Source organism: Enhydra lutris, unplaced genomic scaffold (assembly GCF_002288905.1).
Source record: "Enhydra lutris kenyoni isolate GAN:26980312 unplaced genomic scaffold, ASM228890v2 scaffoldscaffold43, whole genome shotgun sequence".
NCBI classification, from domain to species: Eukaryota; Metazoa; Chordata; class Mammalia; order Carnivora; family Mustelidae; genus Enhydra; species Enhydra lutris.
The window spans coordinates 15,223,826-15,244,689 of record NW_019154127.1 but is presented as its reverse complement, the minus strand read 5'-3'; the positions used below and the strand labels follow the sequence as shown (position 1 = coordinate 15,244,689).

General features: G+C 54.3%; 1 protein-coding gene across 14 annotated transcripts in view; it reads right to left on the bottom strand.

The window, feature by feature from the left end:
• Positions 1 to 20,864, bottom strand: part of LOC111155726 (poly(rC) binding protein 3) — a 178,986-nt gene that overhangs the window by 24,296 nt on the left and 133,826 nt on the right. For all 14 annotated transcript variants that reach the window (XM_022516071.1, XM_022516077.1, XM_022516075.1 and 11 more), the window contains 6 exons: positions 5,368 to 5,522; positions 4,425 to 4,448; positions 3,576 to 3,608; positions 3,178 to 3,294; positions 2,415 to 2,546; positions 1,428 to 1,556 (listed from right to left, as the gene is read on the bottom strand). In XM_022516071.1, coding sequence (XP_022371779.1) covers positions 1,428 to 1,556; positions 2,415 to 2,546; positions 3,178 to 3,294; positions 3,576 to 3,608; positions 4,425 to 4,448; positions 5,368 to 5,522 — 590 coding nt within the window. The remainder of the gene's footprint in view (positions 1 to 1,427; positions 1,557 to 2,414; positions 2,547 to 3,177; positions 3,295 to 3,575; positions 3,609 to 4,424; positions 4,449 to 5,367; positions 5,523 to 20,864) is intronic.

The following is a 20,864-nucleotide window of genomic DNA, read 5'->3' as shown; positions in this document are numbered from 1 at the left end:
TCATCTTTGCCCCACTTGTCCCTCTGGTCCTCACTTAAAAACGGGCCCGACTGTTTCGAGGTGCAGTGACGCCGTCTTCTGCACCGAGGCAGCCGCTCCCCGACCTCTGAGAGCTCCGCGGCCCCAGCTCGAGGGAGACGTCGCCTCAGCCCTGCGTCTGCCGTTCACAGCCGCCACGAGCACTCACTGCCCAGTCGAGTCTCACGTGAGCCCCAGCCAGCGCACGCCCCGGGGCACCGGCACCGCAGCCCACGGCCTCCGGCCTGTCTCTGCGGCGCGTTGGGCCACAGACGTGGTGCCGGCACCGCCCCTGGGGAGGAGTCCCGAGGAGACCGAGAGTCTGGTTCTAACCCTTGTTCGTGGACGCGGGAGGCTGCGTCCCTCCTGGAACCGTCGCGTGACCCTGCGCTGATGTGGCCGCTGCCATGCGGGTGTTTTCTTGCCCCCTCGGGCACGTGCTGGCCTGCTCACCGCGTGCCCGATGGCGCCTCTGGGGTCCCAGCCGCAGGGGCCGGAAGGGAACACAGACCGGCACAACGGTCACGTGGCCAGTGGCTGGGGACCATTGGGACACCAGTATTTAGAAAAATACTTCGACTTCACAAAGTGATATACTTGGGGAAAATTAAACTATGCAAACATTTTTTAAAGAGCTGGATGTGGGTTTGAAGAGCAAACGAAGGACAAAAGCGGGGGGAGCCCACAGACACCGGCCGAGGCAGAGCCTCCCTTGCGGCAGCCGTAGGACGGCCCCAGGTCATCTCTGTGGCTTAGAGACGGCCCCTGAGAGGCTTCAGGGAGTCGCGTGGCACTCGGGCCACTAGTCATAGTCGGGATTTAAATCTCGGGTTTTTCCCCCAAAACGACTTTGAGAGAGGCTTCCGTCTTGCTCAGCTGTATCCTCTCCGCTTCTCCGTGGGTTCCACCATTTTGTTTATTCTTCTCTGTCTTTACAACTTGGGCATTTTCCTGTGCTCTTCCTCCTTTGTGCCGTGAGCGCAGGCGAGCGCAGGCCTCCTGCCACCCTCCTCCGTGGGTCCCAGGCAGCAGGGTCCCACCCGCAGCAGGCAGCGTGTCCGGCGCAGACTTGAGCTGAGGGTAAGGCGACCCTTTACTGAATGCCCCCCCACCGCAGACTAACGACCCCCCCCACGGCTGTGTCCTGACACACCCCTTTCCCCGGCCCCCAGGCCGAGATGATGGACGTGCCCAAGACGGCAGGCACCGCACACCCGGCACGGCTCTCACTCGGGTCCCTCTTAGCCTGGCTGCGGTCTCGGGTCACACTCCTGACCCCTGGCCCCCACACGGCCCTGACTGTGTGAATTCTCAGGGCCCCAGCCACGTGCCACGGCCAGCACGAAGCAGCCACGGCCGGTGCGGCACGAGGGGCAGGCTGGTGGTGAGCCCCGGATGCCCGACTGTACCTCCAGCATGACCACACAGATCTGCCTGACGCACTGGATGATGGCGTCGGGGGTCCCCGAGATGGTCACTGCCCGCTCTGTGGAGTTGGGCAGCATGTCCCCGGCCACCTGGACCTGGGCACCTGTGGACTGCAGAAACAAGACATTGGAAGGGGAACGGCAGGGCAGGGGCTGGTGGCGGCGGCCGGCGCTGCAGCAGCGCCCCGGGTGCTCAGGAGGATGTCATGTCGAGGGCACAGTGCACAGATGCCCACGCCAGGGGCACGACGCCCGCCTGCCACCTCGGCCCTCTGTTCCTTCCCTGGGGGCCCAGGGCAGGGCTAGTGTGCCTTAGCCTGTGGCCCCGCACGGCCTGGCACAGGGACAGTGACACTGGACAAGAGGTGTCTGAACCTGCAAGTGGCTTCTGCAGAGGTGGAGACAGAAATGGAGTCACTTTTTTCCAACACGTGGAACTTCATCTCCCTGGGAGCTGAGGGCACAGACAGAGACGGATTCTAGAGGGGCCTAAGCTCTGCGGCTGTCTTCCCTTAACCGGATCATGACAGGGCGGCTCCCCTCCTTCTGGGAGGGCCAAGGACTCAGGCTTTCTTTGAATAAAGGAACATGAACATAAAGTCTGCACCTCACCCAGGCCTGCTGGTCTGCTCTGGCCCGGGGGTCCTTGGAGGCACCTGCCTGGGGGCAGGGACTACAGCCTCCATGGCCTAGAGCCGCATGACTGGGTGGCAAGGTGCTGCCTACCCCGCCCCGTTAGAGGTGGTCCTGCCCCCCGTGCAGGTGCCCGGCCCCACTGCGTGACACTGCGAGTGGTCTGTGCACGTGCCAGGGGCTCCCACAGCCCACCCTTTGCTTTTAGATGGCTCCGCTACCGGAAGCTCCACACTGGCAGGGCCCGCAGTGCTGGCCTCCCCTGGGCAGGCGGCGCTTCCCAGGGGCGGGCCTTACCCACCCAGTGGTGGGGCGTCAGCAGCCAGAGAAGGTTACCTCCCTGATCTCCTTGATCTTGGAGCCGCCTTTGCCGATCAGGGACCCACACTGGCTGGCGGGGACCACCAGCCTCAGCGTCACCGGGGGCTTGCTGGTGGCAGGGCTGTTGCTCATAGAGTTAATGATGTCCTGGGGAGGGAGAGAGACACATGGGTGGGCCTGCCAGGTACATACCAGTGAGTGCAAAGGCCAGGATCAGGAAGAAAGCATCTATCTGGATGGGCCCCAAAGACTGGTGGGCCAGGCTCCCGCCCCCAGAAGCCCACGGTCAGTGGGGGTTGGGGGAGGACACGAATGGGAACTCGGCCGCTCTGAATGCATCTCTAAGCAACTTCTGGCGACTTGAACGATATTAGAAACACGTGGGAACTTTGATGTAAGTCGCTGACAGGGCACAGAGACGTGCCCCAGACACGTGAGCGCATGTGTGTTTCTACGCCCGCGGCAGTCCCCAGGCCCAGCCTGCAGCTGAGCTCCTGGGCCAGGGCAGGAGCCTTGGGGGGTGGCTGGGGCTCAAGCTCGGCCCCGGGCCCTGGACTCGCGAGCACAGCAGCTGGCCCGTCGCCAGGTGGCCGGCAGCCAGGGGAGCCCCCGGGCAGTGGAGAGGCGATCGGGGAGAAGAGAAATCTTTACAGCCAAGCAGGGCATCCCTGGTGGGCCAGGCTGTGCCCACGTCCTGACACAGGGGACGTGGGGCTGGAGCACCAGGAGACCGTGCCCTCCCTTCCCCCAGCACACAGGGTCTGGGGGCACATCTTACCTCCTCAAACTTGTAGGCGATCATGGCAAAGGCCTTAAAGATGGCGTCCGTGGGGCCTGTGATGGTCACGATTCTTTCTGGGCAGTTTCCCTCAGAGATGTTGATCCTGGCGCCGCTCTGGAAGGAGGCGAGCACACCCGGGCCAGGGTCAGAGTCACCGCAGTACCGGGCTGGGTTCTCCACAGTACACGGTGAGGCCTCTGCCCCACGCCTTCCTTCAGGGTGTGGAGAGCCGCCACACTGTGCCCCCGGCAACGCCCCGACACAGAGACCCAGACGCGGGGGGTCCAGGTCAGAGGGAAGGGGCCGCCGGGAGGTGATCACGGGCAGGGCATGACTCCTGGCCTCCCGCTTCCCGCCTGCCCACAAACGGGACGCACTGGGCCCGGCCACCTCACCTCTTCACGCATCTTTTTCACAGTTTCTCCTTTCTGGAAGAAAGATTCAGACAACAGGGTGAGGCGTCACTCCGGACTTCGCCGAAGCAGGCAGGGGCTATGGCGTGGCACACAGGGGTTGGGAGCACTGCCTCACGAGCTCGGTGCCCGATGCCAGCAAGCAGCAGCCCTCAAGGGGGGGGTGGCGGGGAGGAGAGCCCGGCGCACTGCGGCTCCCTGGGCCCCCACCGCCAGCTGGTGAGGGGCCCTTCAGAGGAGGCAGAGGAGGTAGCTGGGTGCTGGCCCACACGGCTCCTGTCTGCGCTGGTTCTCGTGTCCCTCATCTATGTCATCACGGGCAAGGCAGGGCCAGGCCAGGGGCAGGGAGGGGGACACCCAGAGGTTCTCGTGGAAAGACCTGGACATGGAGTGTGGAGGCGCCCCCTGGATGCCAGGGGCCTGGAAATGGTGGGTAGGTGGCACCCCATCCCAGCCTCTGCCACAGGCTCTTGACTCCCCGAGACTCCCGTTCCATGCTCACTTTCCCATGGAGGGCTTCTTTTATTTTGGAAGGGAGCTAGGAGAGACTCACCACCACCCGCTGGCCAGAGGGGACACTGCTCTGGAGAATGCCAGGGAATCACGCTCACTGGGCCCTCACACCAGGGAAGAAGGACAGGCCACAGGGCCGCAGGGCAGTGGGGGTGGGGCTGCCCTGGTGACCAGCAGGGGCCTTGCTGGGGCGGGGCCGCGGGGTTCCACCGGAATCCTTGGTGCACCCCACTGTGTGGCCTGCCACCCTGCACAGGCCTGGTGGCCCCGTCACCTCCTCGGAGACCGGAGCAGAGGCAGAGTTCACTCAGTAGTTACCTTCCCGATGATGCTTCCAACTTCCTGTGGGAACAGAATCACAGAAAGATGATGTCATGGAGCAGAAGGAGAGATGGCCTGCGACAGACACCAGGAGACCCATCTGTGTTGGCAGCAAGGACAGGGGTCAGGACCGTCAGGAGGGAGCATGGTCAGGCCACCTGTGCAAAGGTCCTGAGTCTGGGGGCTCCTGGGTGCCTGTCTGACCCGCTTCCCAGGCCCTGCCTCTGACAGAGCATCGAATGAGCACTAACGGGATGAGAGTGATCGGAACAAAACAGCAGCGGAGTCCACAGAGACGTGCGGGAGCGGGCAGGTGACTGAACGCTGAGGTCTGGCGACAAGGGGTTCTCCGCAGTGTCCGCAGGCCCCAGCAGTGCGAACAGCAGGAGAAGAGCAGCCCTGGGCGAGGGACCAAGGGCTCCGCAATGGAGGCCCTGAAATCTGGGCCCCTGCTGGGGAGCTCCTGTGACCTTCCCACCGACAGGGAAGAAATATCAGAAAAGCTGCCTCGAGGAAGGGCAGGGACTTTCAGGGTGAAATGCAAGGAAAGAGCAGGGGTCCCTCCAGGCTGAAGACCACCAGAAACGCGTCTGGCATGTGGAGGGCTGACCGCCACCCCCAGCACACGTGTCCTGTGGTGAGGGCAGGGTTAGACGACGGGTGACCTGAACGGGGCCGAGGCGAGGGGCTGGGACATGCTGGTGTCGGTATTCTGACATGGACGGGGCATGGTGCCCTTGTTCGTAGGACATACACATGCAGGGGCTCGGTGACGGGGCAGCAGGTGGCAATCAATCTCGAAGGTTCCCGGAGAAGTGTAATTTGGAGCGGGCTGCTTTGTGAGCTCGAGACCGCGCGGGTTTACAGAGCAGACGCTGGCGGTGGGCATACCCTCCCTCGCTCCCCAGCTGGCCTGACACAGTGGCCTTGGGCTCCATACCTTTCCATGCATCAGCAGACGGATGGTCAGGGTCACGTTCAGGCCACCTTCTGAGACCTTCGGCTCCATCCTTCTCCCAAAATGCAGCTGGGGGTAGTGGCTTAAGGTGCCGAGGGCGCCGTGAAGAAGGACAGACGGAGCCCAGATGGCGTCACCTGGAAAGGGAAGGCACAGCTGCTGCTGGCTGAGGACACCGTCAACGCCAACACACGTCAGGGGCGTCTTGGCTTGCAAGGAGCTTCGGCCACTGGGGTGTGGGTAGGCGTGCGGGAGTCCGGAAGAGGGTGCGGCCTTCACTCTTGCTACTGGTGAGACACCAAGGCTCAGGGAGGCAAAGGCTCCTGGGAGGGCAGCCCAGTCAGCAAGAAGGCGTAGCCCTGGGACATGCCCTGGTGTGACCTACTGGGGCTTGGGGCATGTGGCAGCTGGACGCATGGGTTTGGGGAAAACCTGGCAGGGACTAACTAATTGTGTGAGCCCAAGCACGTCATTCAAACACTCTGGTCTCAGCTTCTACCTCTGTGCGGGGAAAAACCAGAGAGGGAAAGGGCTCAAGTGAGTTGTGGGCTCCTGGCATGTGGCTAGAGCGTCTGTTCTGCTCTCATGTTAGCTCGTGTTAGTTCTGCGCATTTCTACCCTCTGGCTATGACTCCCTTCGCCCTTAAAAACCCAGGACGCTATAGGTATTGGTGCTGTCTGCATGTTTAGAGTTAAGATCCCCTGGTGACCTCATTTCTAGAGTGGATCTAGTACCTACTAACTGAACCGCCGAAGCACTGGGCACCCCCTTTATAAAGTCTTTCCGGAAGATGCCTTGCACACCCGTACCACTGGTCTACGTTTATGGTACAGTTCCTGCGGACAGTGGGTCCAGCACTCGGCCCACCAAACAAAATTAAGGCTTTCCCTTTATGATTTACAGGCCAAGCAAGATGACAGAGAGTAGACCCGCCAGACCCACGGGAAGAGTGACTGGACTGTCCTGACTGCGGCCCCTTCTGGGGAGGGCCCAGGTTCTCCTCCCGGCTCGGTCCCGAGGGACAGGTCCCCCACCACAGTGTACAGGGTGGCCCCCAAGATGGGCACCCGTGAGGATTAGAAGTGGAGGTCAGGTGGGACCAGGCTCAGGGTGCAGCAAGGGGAGAGGGGGGACCAGGAGAGGCTCAGAACAGATGGGAGGGGCCCGGATGGAGAGGTCTGCAGAACCAGAGTCTCAGGGAGGCCCCAATGTGGGAGGCCCCGAGGGGGCACCAGACCTGACTCCAGGCCTGGGAAGGCATGTTTCACTCTGCAGGCAACACGGGTCAGGGGTGGGCTGTTTGGGTGGCCATCCTGGGAGTGCCAGCGGTCAGGGCAGCAAATGGGAGCTGGAGAACCACCTGCCGGGTGTGTGGGAATGTCTCAAGGTGCAGGGAAGCTCCTGGGTGCCAGGGTCCACAAGGGTCAGAGAGGAGGGGGAATGGGGGGCGGTGAGTGACCCCCATGGGAGCAGGGAGTGGCCAGTCTGGAGGGGGTGGGTAGGCCATGGGGCAGTGGTCACAGGGTCTGACAGCAGGGTGCTGTCAGGGGGGACAGGGAGGGAAGGAGGCCTGGCTGGGGGAGATTCCAGATGACCTGGGGCCCAGGGGTTCCCAAGGTGGGAAACCAGGTGGATCCCATGGAACAAAGAGCACCACAGGGCTCCTGTAACTGCACACACCCGTCCAGGGGCACACCTGAAAGGTAGGTGGGCTGCCTGGGCCATCAACGGAGGAGGAATCCCCAGCCAACTCTGCTAGTGCGCCCCACATACAACCCCACGCTTGGTCTAAGTCCCTCAGCAACAGTGAAACCTGTGTGTGCCCCTGCCTGGGGGTCTGGACACCAGCCGTTCGATGTGACCTGTAAAGATGGGGGCTCCATCCACACACATGAGAGAATACAAGTTAAAAATGCAAGATTCTGTTTTAACCTTCTAGGTTTTGGGGGGCAAAACTATCTTTTTCCTCATCAAAATATTCCTGCTGACAAATATGCTTCAAGGAGAATCCAGACACGACGCCCAGAGACAGCACATTCTCACTCTGTTGGTGGTGGAGGGCGCGCACAGATGGCAGCTGCGGACGCGTTTCTGCACCAACAGACACGCGCACGTGAAAACGTACCCCACAGACCGTCAACAACTCAGACTAGTGGTCCTTGCTATGATGCTTCTCAAGAGCCAGGATTCTGACAGGAAGCTCTAAGACCTGGCAAAGGCAAGTTTTAGAAACCACCCTTGCATATTAACGCGGTCTGTCTCCACCGGCCAGCATGGGAGCCACCGGCCACCCGTGGCTATTCATACTGGAGAGAAGACACTCGCCAGCCGTGCTGAGACCTGAACAAGCAGTCCCACGCGGCTGGTGGCTGAGTGGGGACGAGCACAGCAGAGAGCCCTGGTCCCGGGCGCCGTCCTGCGGGACGATGTGGGCCGTGTAGCCACGCCAGCAGGTCTGGCCGGAAGAGGGCGGTCTGGACTGAAAGCCCGGGCAGGAGAGGAGACATCGGAGCCCAAGGGATTGGCGTGGCACGGAGTTCACCGCGCTCCCTCCCGCACAGACACCCTGCGGCAAGTGGAGGTACCAGCACCAGCAGAGCGGATTGGGGCGCTGGGCACGCTGGGATGCCAGGCCTCCTGTTTAATTAGAAACATCTCCTCCTGTGGGGGCAGCAGGGCCCTGCGGCCGCGGTTACGTCAATGTTTCCAGCCACAGTGGAGAAACTGGGTCAGCGAGTGCCGCGGAGCTTCGGGGTCCAGGCTGTCAGCCGCCATCAGTCACACAGCCAGCGAGCTGCCACGGGGGCTGGCCTTCATCACGCGGCCGAGGGTGAGCAGCACGGTGCCCTCTGTAGACTCCTGGGGACAAGGAGTGGCCTGCGTGGTGGTGAAGGTCACCTGCGACTCAGTGCCCTTGACCTTGAAGAACCTACCCTGTGCCAGCCACCGAGGGGCACCGGGCTATTGGCTCCCCCAGGAGCACGATCTCAGGTGCACGTGGTCCGTCCTCTGTCGGCCCTGCTGGGCTCTGGGACAGGTGTTCATCGGGGGCGGCCCCAAGAGTATCGGGGCTTACTCCCACCTCGGAGCCACCCCCGCGGCAGAGCCCAGCGGCAGCACTTGGGGTCACACACACCCAGAGCCAGGCTGATGGGAAGTGGTCAGGAAAAATCTCTGTGACTCACTCCTGCCAACACTTGGTGCTCCAGAAGGCAGCTCTCCTGTGCCAGCAAGGACCCCACCTCTGTTCTCCGAGGTGCTGGGAACTGAACGTATTTGTAACTCACCTGGTGGGAGGGAGAGGAGACACAGGCACGGTCCCCTGCAGGCCTCAGGCAGCCCGCCGTGTGGTCCTGCGCCGACACCGTCCACAAATGTGCCTCGGCTGGAACGCAGCCTGTGCCCAACTGCCACAGCTGCCACAGCCAGCCATGAGCAACCACAGCACTTCCGACCCCATCAGCCCTCCCAGCCACCTGTCTGTCCGTCCATCTCTGCAATCCTGCCTTCCAGCTTCAGGCCCAAACCTGGGGGTGCAGAGGCTCCCCTCTGTGGCCCCCAGCGCCTTCATTAGCAAACCCCGATTCACAGATGCAGAGTTAATTAGTTCTTCTCTAGTTTTTTCTTCTTTTGTTCTATAAAACTCTCGACGTACAGCTTTATTGCGTCCCACTAATTCTGATTATCTGTCCTCTTTTTGACTCATTTCAAAACACCATCAAATTTTGATTTCTCTTTTGGTTCATGGGATACTATGCAGTGTGTAGCGTGTTACTGAATTTTCGGACACTTGGAGGTTTTCTGGATCTCTTTCTCCTGCTGGTTCTCTGATGGTTAGAGAACGTGGCTGGCAACACCTCAGGGGCGTCCCATGTCCGGAGGCGCGCCTGCGGGCCAGACTGTGGTCAGTCCCAGTAAGCGTGTGCTCGGTGTTGGGGTGGAGGCTCTCACAGCCAGGATGGTACCAGCGGCAGTCCTCTGCGGTCCCGTCGGGTCCCCGGGGCGCCAGGAGGGCCTGCGGCCTGCGCTGCAAGGTCTGTCGTCAGCACCCGACCACCGCGCTGTTGCCTCCGGGCGAGGGACCAACGGACTCCTTCGTCACCGTGAGACAGGCCTCAGCTCGTGACCCGGCTTTCTTCTGACTGGTGCTGGTGCGGCGTATCTCCTTCCGTCTTTTACCTTGAACCTGTCTTTATATTTCGAGTGAGTTTCCTGTAGGCCGCACATGGCTGAACCTCGCCTTTTTATCTCGTTCACGATCTCTGCCCTTTAACTGGGGTGTCCCGACCTTTGAGGGTGACTGCGGACATGGTGGAGCTGGGACCTGTCGTTCCACTGTTTCTTTCTTTACCGCCTGTTCTTCGGTCCCCATTTCTGTCGGTTTCTCCTCTGCCACCTTTTGCGTGAACCGCACACCTTTCAGGATTTCACTTTACCTCCTTCGTCCGCTTATCAGTTATGACCCTCGTTTTGTTATCTTGGGGCTGCTCCGCACACACCCTGAACCCGTCACCGTACAGTGTGAGTGATCTGTCGCTGAGCGCAGTGGGGGAGCACCTGACACGGCGCTAACCGTGCCTCTGTTTCCCCTCTTGGCCTCTGCACCGTGGCGCACTTTTGTTCTCCTGAGTTATGAACCAACGGGCTTATTTCTGACGTGAACAAGCATCCTCTAGAAGGATGTAGCTGACAAGAAAACACGTCTTTCTGCTTACCCACGGCACGCCCGCCCCGCCGTGTGCAGGCAGCGTCCCGACCGCTCTGCGATGTCTTCTACCTGAAGAGCTTCCCGGGATATTGTCTGCATGACAAGTGTGTTGGCGGTGGAGGCTGTTCCCGAGGGTCTGACAGGTCTGCTCACCTCAGCGATGGACGAGTCTCACCCAGCGCAGAACTCCAGGTCAGCAGGGCTCTCTCTGGGTCCCCGAGAGACGTGTCCCCGGACCCCTTGCCCCTGCTGCTGCCCCCTGCCCCCTCACCTGCGCTGTCGGCAGGGAGAAGCCTGCTGCGTTCTCACTGTTTCACTATCTGTAACGTGTCCTTTCCCACGGCACGTGTAAAGGATTTTCTCTTAATCCGTGGCTTTGAACCACTTACTCAGCCTGTGCTTTGCTGCAGTTTCCTCAGGACGTTTTGTGCTCAGTGAGCTTCTTGGATTTGTGGCCTTCAAGTGTTCACTGAATTTGGAAAATCATGGCCATTGTTTTTCCAAACGCACTTTTTACCCTGCTCCTCCCCACACCCAGGGCCCCTAAACCATGTCTGTTCGCTGCCTGAAGTTGAGCAGAGCTCCCCGAGGCTCGTTCACATTCTTCTGCCTCTTGTCTTCTCATTTGATAGGTTCTGTTTCCATCCTAAAGTTTACAACCTTCCGCTCTGCGACTCCTGAGCTCTGGTTAATCCCACCCAATGCACTTTTCACCCGAGACTCACGTTTTCACTCTACAAACTCCGTCTCGGTCTTGGTCTTGTCTTCCACGTCCCCATTGAAGAAACCAGACCCTTCACTTCCTGAACACACGGTTTACAGTTCTGATACTGATTTCAAGGTCCACACCCCGCAGGTGCACCATCGTCACTTCTGAGTCTAGGCCCAGGAGGTGCCAGCGAGCGGGGGGAGCACAGGCCCCTGCTGACCCCAGCAAGTCTTTCTCTCTGCGGCTCCTACCGCGGACGTTCCTTGGCCTCAGTCAGACCTGGTTGCCCGGGACATGGATGTGCGGCCTCCCAGGCGCCCATGGACAGAGCCCCTCTTCTGGCCCGGCCGCTCCCTCTGTCCTGTGTGGGGGCACAGGGCTGGGGTGCGAGGCCCTGCGCGGGTCAGCTGGGTCCGTAAGGCGACAGTCCAGGTCTGAACCGCCCCCCGCCGCACAGCGTCCCACTGCGTGGGAGACAGGGTTCCATCTCCGGCTGCTCCTCGCGGCCTGGCTGCCGGGCGGTAGGTCACAGGTGGTCCAGCAGTGCGGTGGGAAGCCGGAGACCAGCAGTAAGGGAAGGCGCAGGGTGAGGCCGGGCTGCGGGAACAAGAACAGGAAGGGGAGGCCTTGACGTGCAGAGGAAGCCTGAGAACGAGGCCACTGCAAAGGCTCCTGACATACATCTTGAGTCCCCTGCCACCAGGCAGGGAGAGACAGTTGCCACCCACAACGTCCTGAGGAAGGACTCTGGCTGTCCTGGTGTGGGTCACAGGTTGAGGTGTGAGGGGCCAGGTCCCGTGGCCAGACTCTGCGTGGGACCCGCTGCTCTGCGTGGAGCATTTCCAGGGCAAGTGGGCGCCCCGGTTGGAGCTGGGCTCCCTCCCAGGCATCAGCAGCCTTCCTATGTGCATTTGCTTGTAAGAGCACCCACTTTTCACAGGCCCTTGCCCCCAGTGCCAGGCTGGAGGGGATCTGGGGGAAGAAGGCGAGCATTGGGAGGTGAATCCTCCACATCTGGGCCAAGTCTCCAGGGGCTCACCTGCTCTCCCCTCACAAGGCCGAGCGGCACGTACGGCGTGTATCTGCAGCTGCGGTCAGAGCACCGCCCCACGCGCTCTGGGGGAGCCTGGCACCCGGACTGCTCTCGGTTGTGAGGCCAGTGGCAGAGTGCCAGGTCTCTCGGTACCAACACAGGGTCTGGGCTGGGGAGGGGGAAGAAGAAGGCCAGGGGTGCTGGGAGGTCAGAGGGAGGGGCTGCTGTGACACTGGGTGAGCAGATGGGGTCCCTGCTGGGACTACTGGGCAGGTCCGTGCTAACAATCAGATTCTCTGCTGCTCAGGCCCCGCGAAGCCAGTCTGAAGCTGGAGGGGCCCTCTGAGCTGAGCTTCCGGGAAGCCAGACGCTCAGATCCCCACATTCATATCTGGGCCACATCTTTGCAAGGGAGGCATCAGGAGGGAGGTGGAGGGGAAAGTCCTTACAATGCCTAAGGACACCCCAGCTCTGTGTCACTTACTGACTTCTCGCTAGTCAAAGGAAACACATGCAGAAGGTGCTGGTGTCTGTCCGGAAGCCCCAGGCAGCCCAGGGGGGCTTGCCCTGGACAAGCAGCCCCTCTCTGCCCTCAGCCACCTTCAGGGCCTCTGAGCTTCCCTGCCAGCTCTCTCTCCATCTCCAAAGATGCAGGAGACCCAGGAAGGAACGTTCAGGAAGCCAGAGTCAGTTGCTATGCACACGTGATAACCATCACGGGAAGATTCTGTGCACACACAGAAGATGCAATCTTTTGAGTTTCACTTTAAATTCAGGATGGCTTCGAGAAGTCAGCTTCCATGGGGGATCTGTATAGACAGCAGAGATGGCACTCAGGAGGGCTGGCGGACAGGTGACATGACACAGGACGCCAGAGGCCCAGTCAGCACACAGGGATGCTGCTGCTGAGCAAGTATTTGTGGTGGGGGCCGCCCAAGAATGCCCGCCGCGGGCCCCTGCAGACCAGCTCTGTGCAGCCGCGTAGCCTGCCTGCTGCTGTCCGCGTGGACTATGCCGGAAGCCAGCAGCTGCGTGGGCACTGCTGATGAGCAAGGCTGGCAGGACGGCCTCCCCATGTGGGGAGCTCTGGCCTGATGGCCCCCAGAGCCCTCCTCTGGTTGGACCTACCCTCGGTGGTTGGCATCTGTTGATGCCTGAACTTCCCCTTTCAACTGGGAGGTGTGCGTACCACGTGGTCCCACGTTATAGATGGAAGGACTGATGCTTTACGCGGTAGAAGAGGTGCCCAAGGGCCTGTGGGAAGCGGGGCCCAGCCAGCCCGCCCCAGTGTCTGTGCTCCGAACTCTGGCGTCTAACGGAACAGCAGGACTTCCGTGCTGGCACGACAGAGCAGGGGCGCCTTCCCCGGGAGACATGGAGACCTCCGGGTATTGCATTCAAAGCAAACACAGGAAGATGCTGAAATGTTGAGAGGAACAGGCAGACTAGCACACCAGTGGTCCACAGGGTGACGTGGTGGAGAAACGTCACTGCACTTAAAAGAGAAAAACAATTTGATGACAGTGGACTTCCTCAGAAGCCTCAGTCCAGATGGAAGTGGAACAATAGCTTTAAGTCGTTATAAGGAAAGAAATGTCAACCTGGAATGACATGCCCTGTGAAAATGTCCCTCAGGAATGAAGGAGAAATTGAGATATTGTAAGAGGAAGGAAAACGAAGCGTTAGTTGTCCACAGAGTGACTCCACAAGAGCGGTTCTAAAGGAGGTTCTCCACATGGAAATGAAATGATACAGAAGGAACCTTGAAATACCAAGAAGGAAGAAAGAACACAGCTAACAAAAACATTAATATATTCAACAGGCTTTCATTCTCCTCTTGGGTTTTCTAAATTATGTTTAATGGTTGAAGCAAAAATTACAGTACTGCCTGATGTGATTCTAATAGTGTACTGAGGAAATATTTACAAAAATTACATTATGCATGGAGGAGGGTAAGGAATCATAAAGGGAGTTAAAGTCTCTACATTTCTCTCACACTGGTAAAATGTCAACACTAGTTGAATTCATAAATTGTATATGTAATATCTATAGTAATATGTAAGAGGCTACACAGAGAGGTATACTCAAAAACACTATCAATAAACCAAAATATAATTCTTTTTTTAAAAATAAGATTTTATTTATTTATTTGACAGACAGAGATCACAAGTAGGCAGAAAAGCAGGCAGGGGGAGAGGAGGAAGCAGGCTCCCCGCTGAGCAGAAAGCCTGATGCGGGGCTTGATCCCAGAACCCTGGGATCATGACCTGAGCCAAAGGCAGAGGCTTTAACCCACTGAGCCACCCAGGCGCCCCCCAAAATAGAATTCTAAAAAAATATTCAGTAACCCACTGGATGGCAGGAAGAACACAAAAAATGGAACAAATAGGAAAAAAATAAAATGGCAAATTTAAGACCTAATATCCCAATAATTATACTAAATGTAAATAGTCTAAATTCACCAATTAAGAAACAGACAATGGCAGAGTAGATTAAGAAATGTGACTCAACCGTATACTGTCTAGAAGCAAGAAACTCACTTCCAATAGGACAATAAAAGTATATTGAAAAAAAATCATGGAAAAAATGTATCATGCAACTATTAACCAAAAGAAATCAGGAGTGGTTATATTAATATCAGATAATAAGAAGTATTGATGAGGATGTGGAGAAAAAGGAATCCTTGTGCACTGCTGGTGGGAATGCAAACTGGGGCAGCTACTGTGGAAAACAGTATGGAGGTTCTTCAAAAATTAAAAATAGAAATATCATATGATCCATTAATTCTTCTTGTAGGTATTTATCCAAAGAAAATGAAAACACCAATCCAAAGACATATATGCACCCCCCCCCCAACCATTCACTGCAGCACTGTTTACAATGACCAAGAGGCAGAAGCAGCGTAAGCATCCCCCAATGGATAAATGGACAAAAAAATGCAGTATACATACACCATGGGCTACTACTCAGCAATAAGAAAGAATGAAAGCTTGTCATCTGTGACAATATAGATGGACCTTCAGAGTATTATGCTAAGTGAAATAAATCAGAGAAAAACAAATGTTGTGTGATTTCACATATATGTGGCATCTAAAAAACAAAACGAATAAAACAATACAGAAATAAACTCATACATACAGGAAACAAACTGTTGGTTACCAGAGAGGGGAGAGGTTGGTGGGGGGACCAAAGCAGGTAAAGGGGATTAAGAGGTACCTTCCTCCAGTTATAAAATGAGTAAGTCATGGGGATGCAAAGTATAGCATAAGGACTGTGCTCAGCAGTATGTAATAACAGCACGGTGACAGACAGCAATTAGATGTATCATGGGGATAATCTTGTAATATACAAAAATATTAAGTCTAAAAAAATTAAACCTATTAATCTAATTAAATATTAAAGCTATTACATATACCTGAATCTAATAGGATATTGTATATAAATTATACTCCAATTAAAAAATAGACTTCGGGGGCACCTGGGTGGCTCAGTGGGTTAAAGCCTCTGCCTTCGGCTCAGGTCATGATCCCAGGGTCCTGGGATCGAGCCCCGCATAGGACTCTCTGCTCAGCGGGGAGACTGCTTCCTCCTCTCTCTCTGCCTGCCTCCCTGCCTACTTGTGATTTCTGTCTGTCAAATAAATTAAAAAAAAAAAAATCTTAAAAAAAAATAGACTTCGAAGCATTGAAAATTATCAGATACAGATAGGGATATTGTATAATGGTAAGAGGATCAACCGATGAGGAAGCAATAGCAATCCTAAATGTGTAAGAATCAAACACCAGGTCTGTGAAATCTGTGAAGCAAAAACTGATAGAACTGAAAGGAAAAATACAATATCCACAATTATGCTGAAGATTTCAATACTGATCTCAACAACTGAAAGAATCAGGCATAAAACCAGCAGGGATATGGAAGAACTCACACCACCATCAATCAATAGGACCTAGCCAACAGTTATCTAATGTTACATCTGGCAACAGAAGAATACACGTTCTTTTCAAGCACCCGGAGAATATATGCTAACACCTGTCTCCTTCACCATCAAACAAACCTTAATGTTTAAGATAATCAAAATCATACAGCATGTTCTCTGATCACAACTGAATCAAACTAGAAATTAGTAACAGAAAGATAACAGGAAAATCTCCAAGCACTTGGAAACTAAAACAACACACATCCAAACAATCCTTGGGAAAAAGAGGAAACCTCCAGTCTTAATTAAAAAAAAAAAAAATACATTGACCTGGATGAAAATAAAAATAAAAATACAACATACCAAAAACTGAAGCAGTGCCTACAGGAAAGTATAGCACAAAATACATACACCAGAAAAAATAAAGTCTCAAATCAGTAATCTAAGTTCTAATTTTAAGACTTTAGAAAAAGAAGAACAAAATAAATACAAGCAAACAGAAGGAAGGAAATAAGAACAATCACTGAAATTAGCAACAGAGGGGCGCCTAGGTGGCTCAGTCAGTTATGGAGCCCAATACGGGCTTCCATACTGGGCGTGGAGCCTGCTGAAGATTCTCTCCTCTCCTTCTGCCCCTACTTCCCATCTCTAAAAATACATAAATGAATGAGTAAATAAATAAATAAATAAATAAAATGGAATTAGAAACAGAAAAACTAGAGAAAATCAATAAGATCAAGAGCTGATTCCTTGAAAAGATCCATAAAATTGACAAGGTAATACAAAGACTGACAAAGAAAAAAGGTCAGACAAAATTTTAATGTGAGGAATGACACGGCACTATCACAAAGAGCCTTGCAAGGATGCCTGGGTGGCTCAGTTGGTTAAGCAGCTGCCTTCAGCTCAGGTCATGATCCCAGCATCCTGGGATCGAGTCCCACATCAGGCTCCTTGCTTGGCAGGGAGCCTGCTTCTCCCTCTGCCTCTGCCTGCCACTCTGTCTGCCTGTGCTCGCACTAGCTCCTCTCTCTCTGACAAATAAATAAATAAAATCTTAAAAAAAAACAGAAAAACAAAGAGCCTTGCAGCTCAAAGGGGTGAGGAATGCTAAGAACAACTCTACACAAATGAACTGACATAGACAACCTGACCTACTTCTGCAAAAAAAAAAAAACTACCCCAACTCATCCAATATGAAATAGATAATTTGAATAGCCCTATATTAGTATTACAGAAACTCACAATTTTAAAACTCAAAAAAGAAAAAAATCTCCAGACCCAGATGGTTTCACTGGAGAATTCTACCAACAGTTTTAAGAAGAATTAACGCCAATTCCACATACTCTCCTTCAGAAAATAGAAGAAAAAAAGAAACACTTTGTAATTCATTCTATGGAGCTAGTATTACCTTAAAACAAAAATCAAAGTGTACGAAAGAAAAAAAAAAAAACTGTGCCCTTAAGAATATAGGTGTAAAAATCCTTTAAAATGTTAGTAAATAGAATTTAGCAAAATACAAGAATTATAAGCTATGACTCTTCTTCTAGTGATGCAAGGCTGGTTTACTCTTTGAAAATCAATTAATGTAAGAAATTACATTAACAGACTAAGGAAGAATGTTGCACGATCATGTCAATGCATGCAGAACAGCATTTGACAAAGTCAACACCCATTCATGACAAAAACTGTCAAGGAAAAAGTAGGAATAGAAGGGAACTTCCTCAACTTGATAAAGAGCTTTACAACAGCCCCCCCCCCCCCCATCTAACATCACACTCGGGGTTGAACCCTGTTCCCCCTGAAGATAAGGAACAAGACAAGGACATCTCCTCTCACCACAGTGATTCAATGTGATGTTGGAGCTCTAGCCAGTACGACATGGCAGGAAAGGAGATAATAGGTACACTGATGAAAAGGGAAGAAACAAAACTGTCCCTACTTGCAGATGACAGGAAATACTTAAGTATAAACCTAACAAAACATGTATAGGACTTACATGATAAAACCACAAAGTGTTTATGAAAGAAATCAAAGATCTAAATAAATGGGGAGATATACCATGTTCATGAACTGTGATTTATCACGGTAAAAAGATGTCAACTCTCTCCAAGTTGATACACAGTTTTAACATAATTCCTATCAAAATCTAGCAATAAATTCATGGATATAGACAAGATTATTGTAAAATTTATATGAAAAAGCAAAGGAACTAGAATAGCTAAAACAAATTTGACAAAGAAAGAAAAAGTCAAAGGAATCAGCCTCCCCAATTTTAAGACTCACTACACAGCTACTGTAATCAAGACTGTGTGGTACTGGCAGAGGGAGAGACACACAGATCAGTGGAACAGAACAGAGAACCCAGAAACAGACCCACACAAATATGCCCAAATGATTTTTGACAAAGACGTGAATGCTGTTCAATGCAGGAAAGATGACTTTTTCAACAAACGGTGCTAGGGCAATTGGATGTCCATGGGCAAAGATATAACTTTGACTTAAACCTCCTATCTTATATAAAAATTAACTCAAAATGGATTATCAACTTACATAAAATGTAAAACTATAAAATTTCTGGGGGGAAAACAGGAAATAAATTCTAAAGATCCAGAGCAAGGCAAAATTCTTGGATTGATACTAAAAGTACATTGTTCAAAAGGAAAAACTGATAAATCTAATGTTCTAGGAGTAAAAAGTCTTGCTTTGCAAAAAATCATGTTTAGAGGATGAAAAGACAAGCCACAGACTGGGTGAAAGTATTTACAAATGACATTTCTGACAAAGAGCTAATTTCTAAAACATATAAAGAATGATCACACTCAACAGTAAAAAACTGAACAATCCAATTAGAAAATGGGCAACAAATATGGTTATTACACCAAAGAAGATATATATATGTAGACGGCAAATGAGTGGGTGAGACGGTGCCCGACGCCATCACCCCTCAGAGAGACGCACCTCAAGCCACATGCGGCACCAGCACACACCCGGCTACGAGGGAAAACCGCGGCCACCCCACACACTGGCCAGGATGCGGAGAAGCGGGTCATGCACTCGGCTGGCGGGAACCTAGCAGGTGCAGCCACCCCGGAGAACAGTCTCGCGGTGTCTTAAAAACGAAACATGCACATTCATTTAGAGAAATGAAGATCTACGCCCTCAGAAAAACCTGTATGTGATTTTCACAGCAGCTTTTTTTGTTTTAACTGCCCCAAACTAGAAGCACCTTCACCCAGCGACTGCTTAACCAGTCACAGGGACATGGGACGTGTACAGCTGTGACCGGGAAAGAAGTCCTCGGCCAGAAAGCAGAAGAGATGACGATGCACTCGGCAGCCCGGATGAACCTCCAGAGAATCGGGCTGAGGGGAGTCACCCAATCCCCCAAGCTTACACACTATGTGATTCCTTTACGCAACAGTCTGGAAACGACGATTACAGGAGCAGAGAACAGACTGTCCGTCTCCAGGGTGAAGGACGGGGTAGGAACAGGAGGGCGACACCCGTGGCTCTGGGAAGACAGCCTGGGGATGCGTGTGGGGGGTGCGAGGTTCTGTATCAGCACCAACATCCTTGCGTTGGGGAAACTGAGGAAAGGGGGCATGGAATCCCTCTGTGTTACACCTTACAACTGCTCGTGAATCAAGTTACCGCAAATACAGAATTCAATTAAAAGAAAAAAAAAGCAGCTGCTTTGACCTGAGATTGTACTAGGCAACTCTCAATTCACAGAAGAGAAAGCGAGCCGATATCTCCTCAGATAATTCCAACAAAAGAACTATTCTGACACTGTGAGGAGATCGGAGTCATAATAGGAGTCAGACAGCAACAACTCACCGGCTCCTTCTGACAGAAAGTAGTTCGACCAGTTCCTGGCTTCGATGCTGAGTCAGAGCAGCCCCTCATTCCTTCACCAAGTCCCCGCTCACACCCACACACCCCACCCACACCCTCACACCGCTCACACCCACACACCCTCGCCCACACACCCTCTCACACCCGCCCACACCCTCACCCACACACCCACTCACACCCTTGCCCACACACCCGCTCACACCATCCCCCACACGCCTACTCACATCCTCACCCACACGCCTGCTCACAGGCACACACCCACTCACCCAGATACCTGCTCACTCCCACACACTCACACCATCACTGACATACCTGCTCACACCCTCGCCCACACACCCGCTCACACCCACACCCACTCACACCGTCACCCACAAACCCACTCATACCCTCACACCCGCTCACACCCTCACCCACACACTCACACACACCCACACACCTACTCACTCTCACAACACATCCATCCACACACTCACACCCACACACCCACCACTCATGGACACACGCTCACCTCCTTACTCTCCCCTAGACACTCACTCACCCTCACACACGTACCCATTTACTTGTGTACACCCGCTCTCACACTCGCACACATGCGGGTCGTTCCCCGGTGCCGGCCTCACCAGCCTGGGTGGTCCTGGGCAAGCAGACGATGAGGCAGACACACCCCTTGAGAACCTCTAGTATCAACTTGGCCTTGGCTGTCCTGGGAGACGGGGCCTGGCCAGGGGGTGTCGTGTGCCATCACCATTCCACATAGCTTAGGGACCTTGGGTGTGGATGGCATTTTGGGGGCACAGGGAATGTACCCATGAGTCTGAGAACTCCACATGGTCTGTATCTCTTTGCCCCAGTCTGTGGCGGTGACGCAACTGTCCCCCCAGATATCACAAAAAGGAAAAAGGACCCCCAGCCCTCCCCATAATGGTGGAGCCCAAGGCCTCCCGTGCAGGGCCTGTCCCATGTGCCCTGGGAGGCACAGAGACTCTGCACCGGTTCCCCCAGGGCAGGGAGAAGACACTGGTCCTGGACACAGTGAGCAGAGGACACGGCCTCCTGACGGTCACGTTGTGGTCACCGGCTGGCCGCTTCACTGGGATATGTGGAGGGTATATCTCCCCACACATCACCAGTGACCTTCCAGAACCTCAAATCAGGCCGCCATCTCCTTCCTGAAACTCGTGGGCATCTCCCTGTCACCCGTGTAATTCCGCCCGGGCTCCTTCCCTCCCACAGCACTGCCGCAAGGGCTCTGCCGCC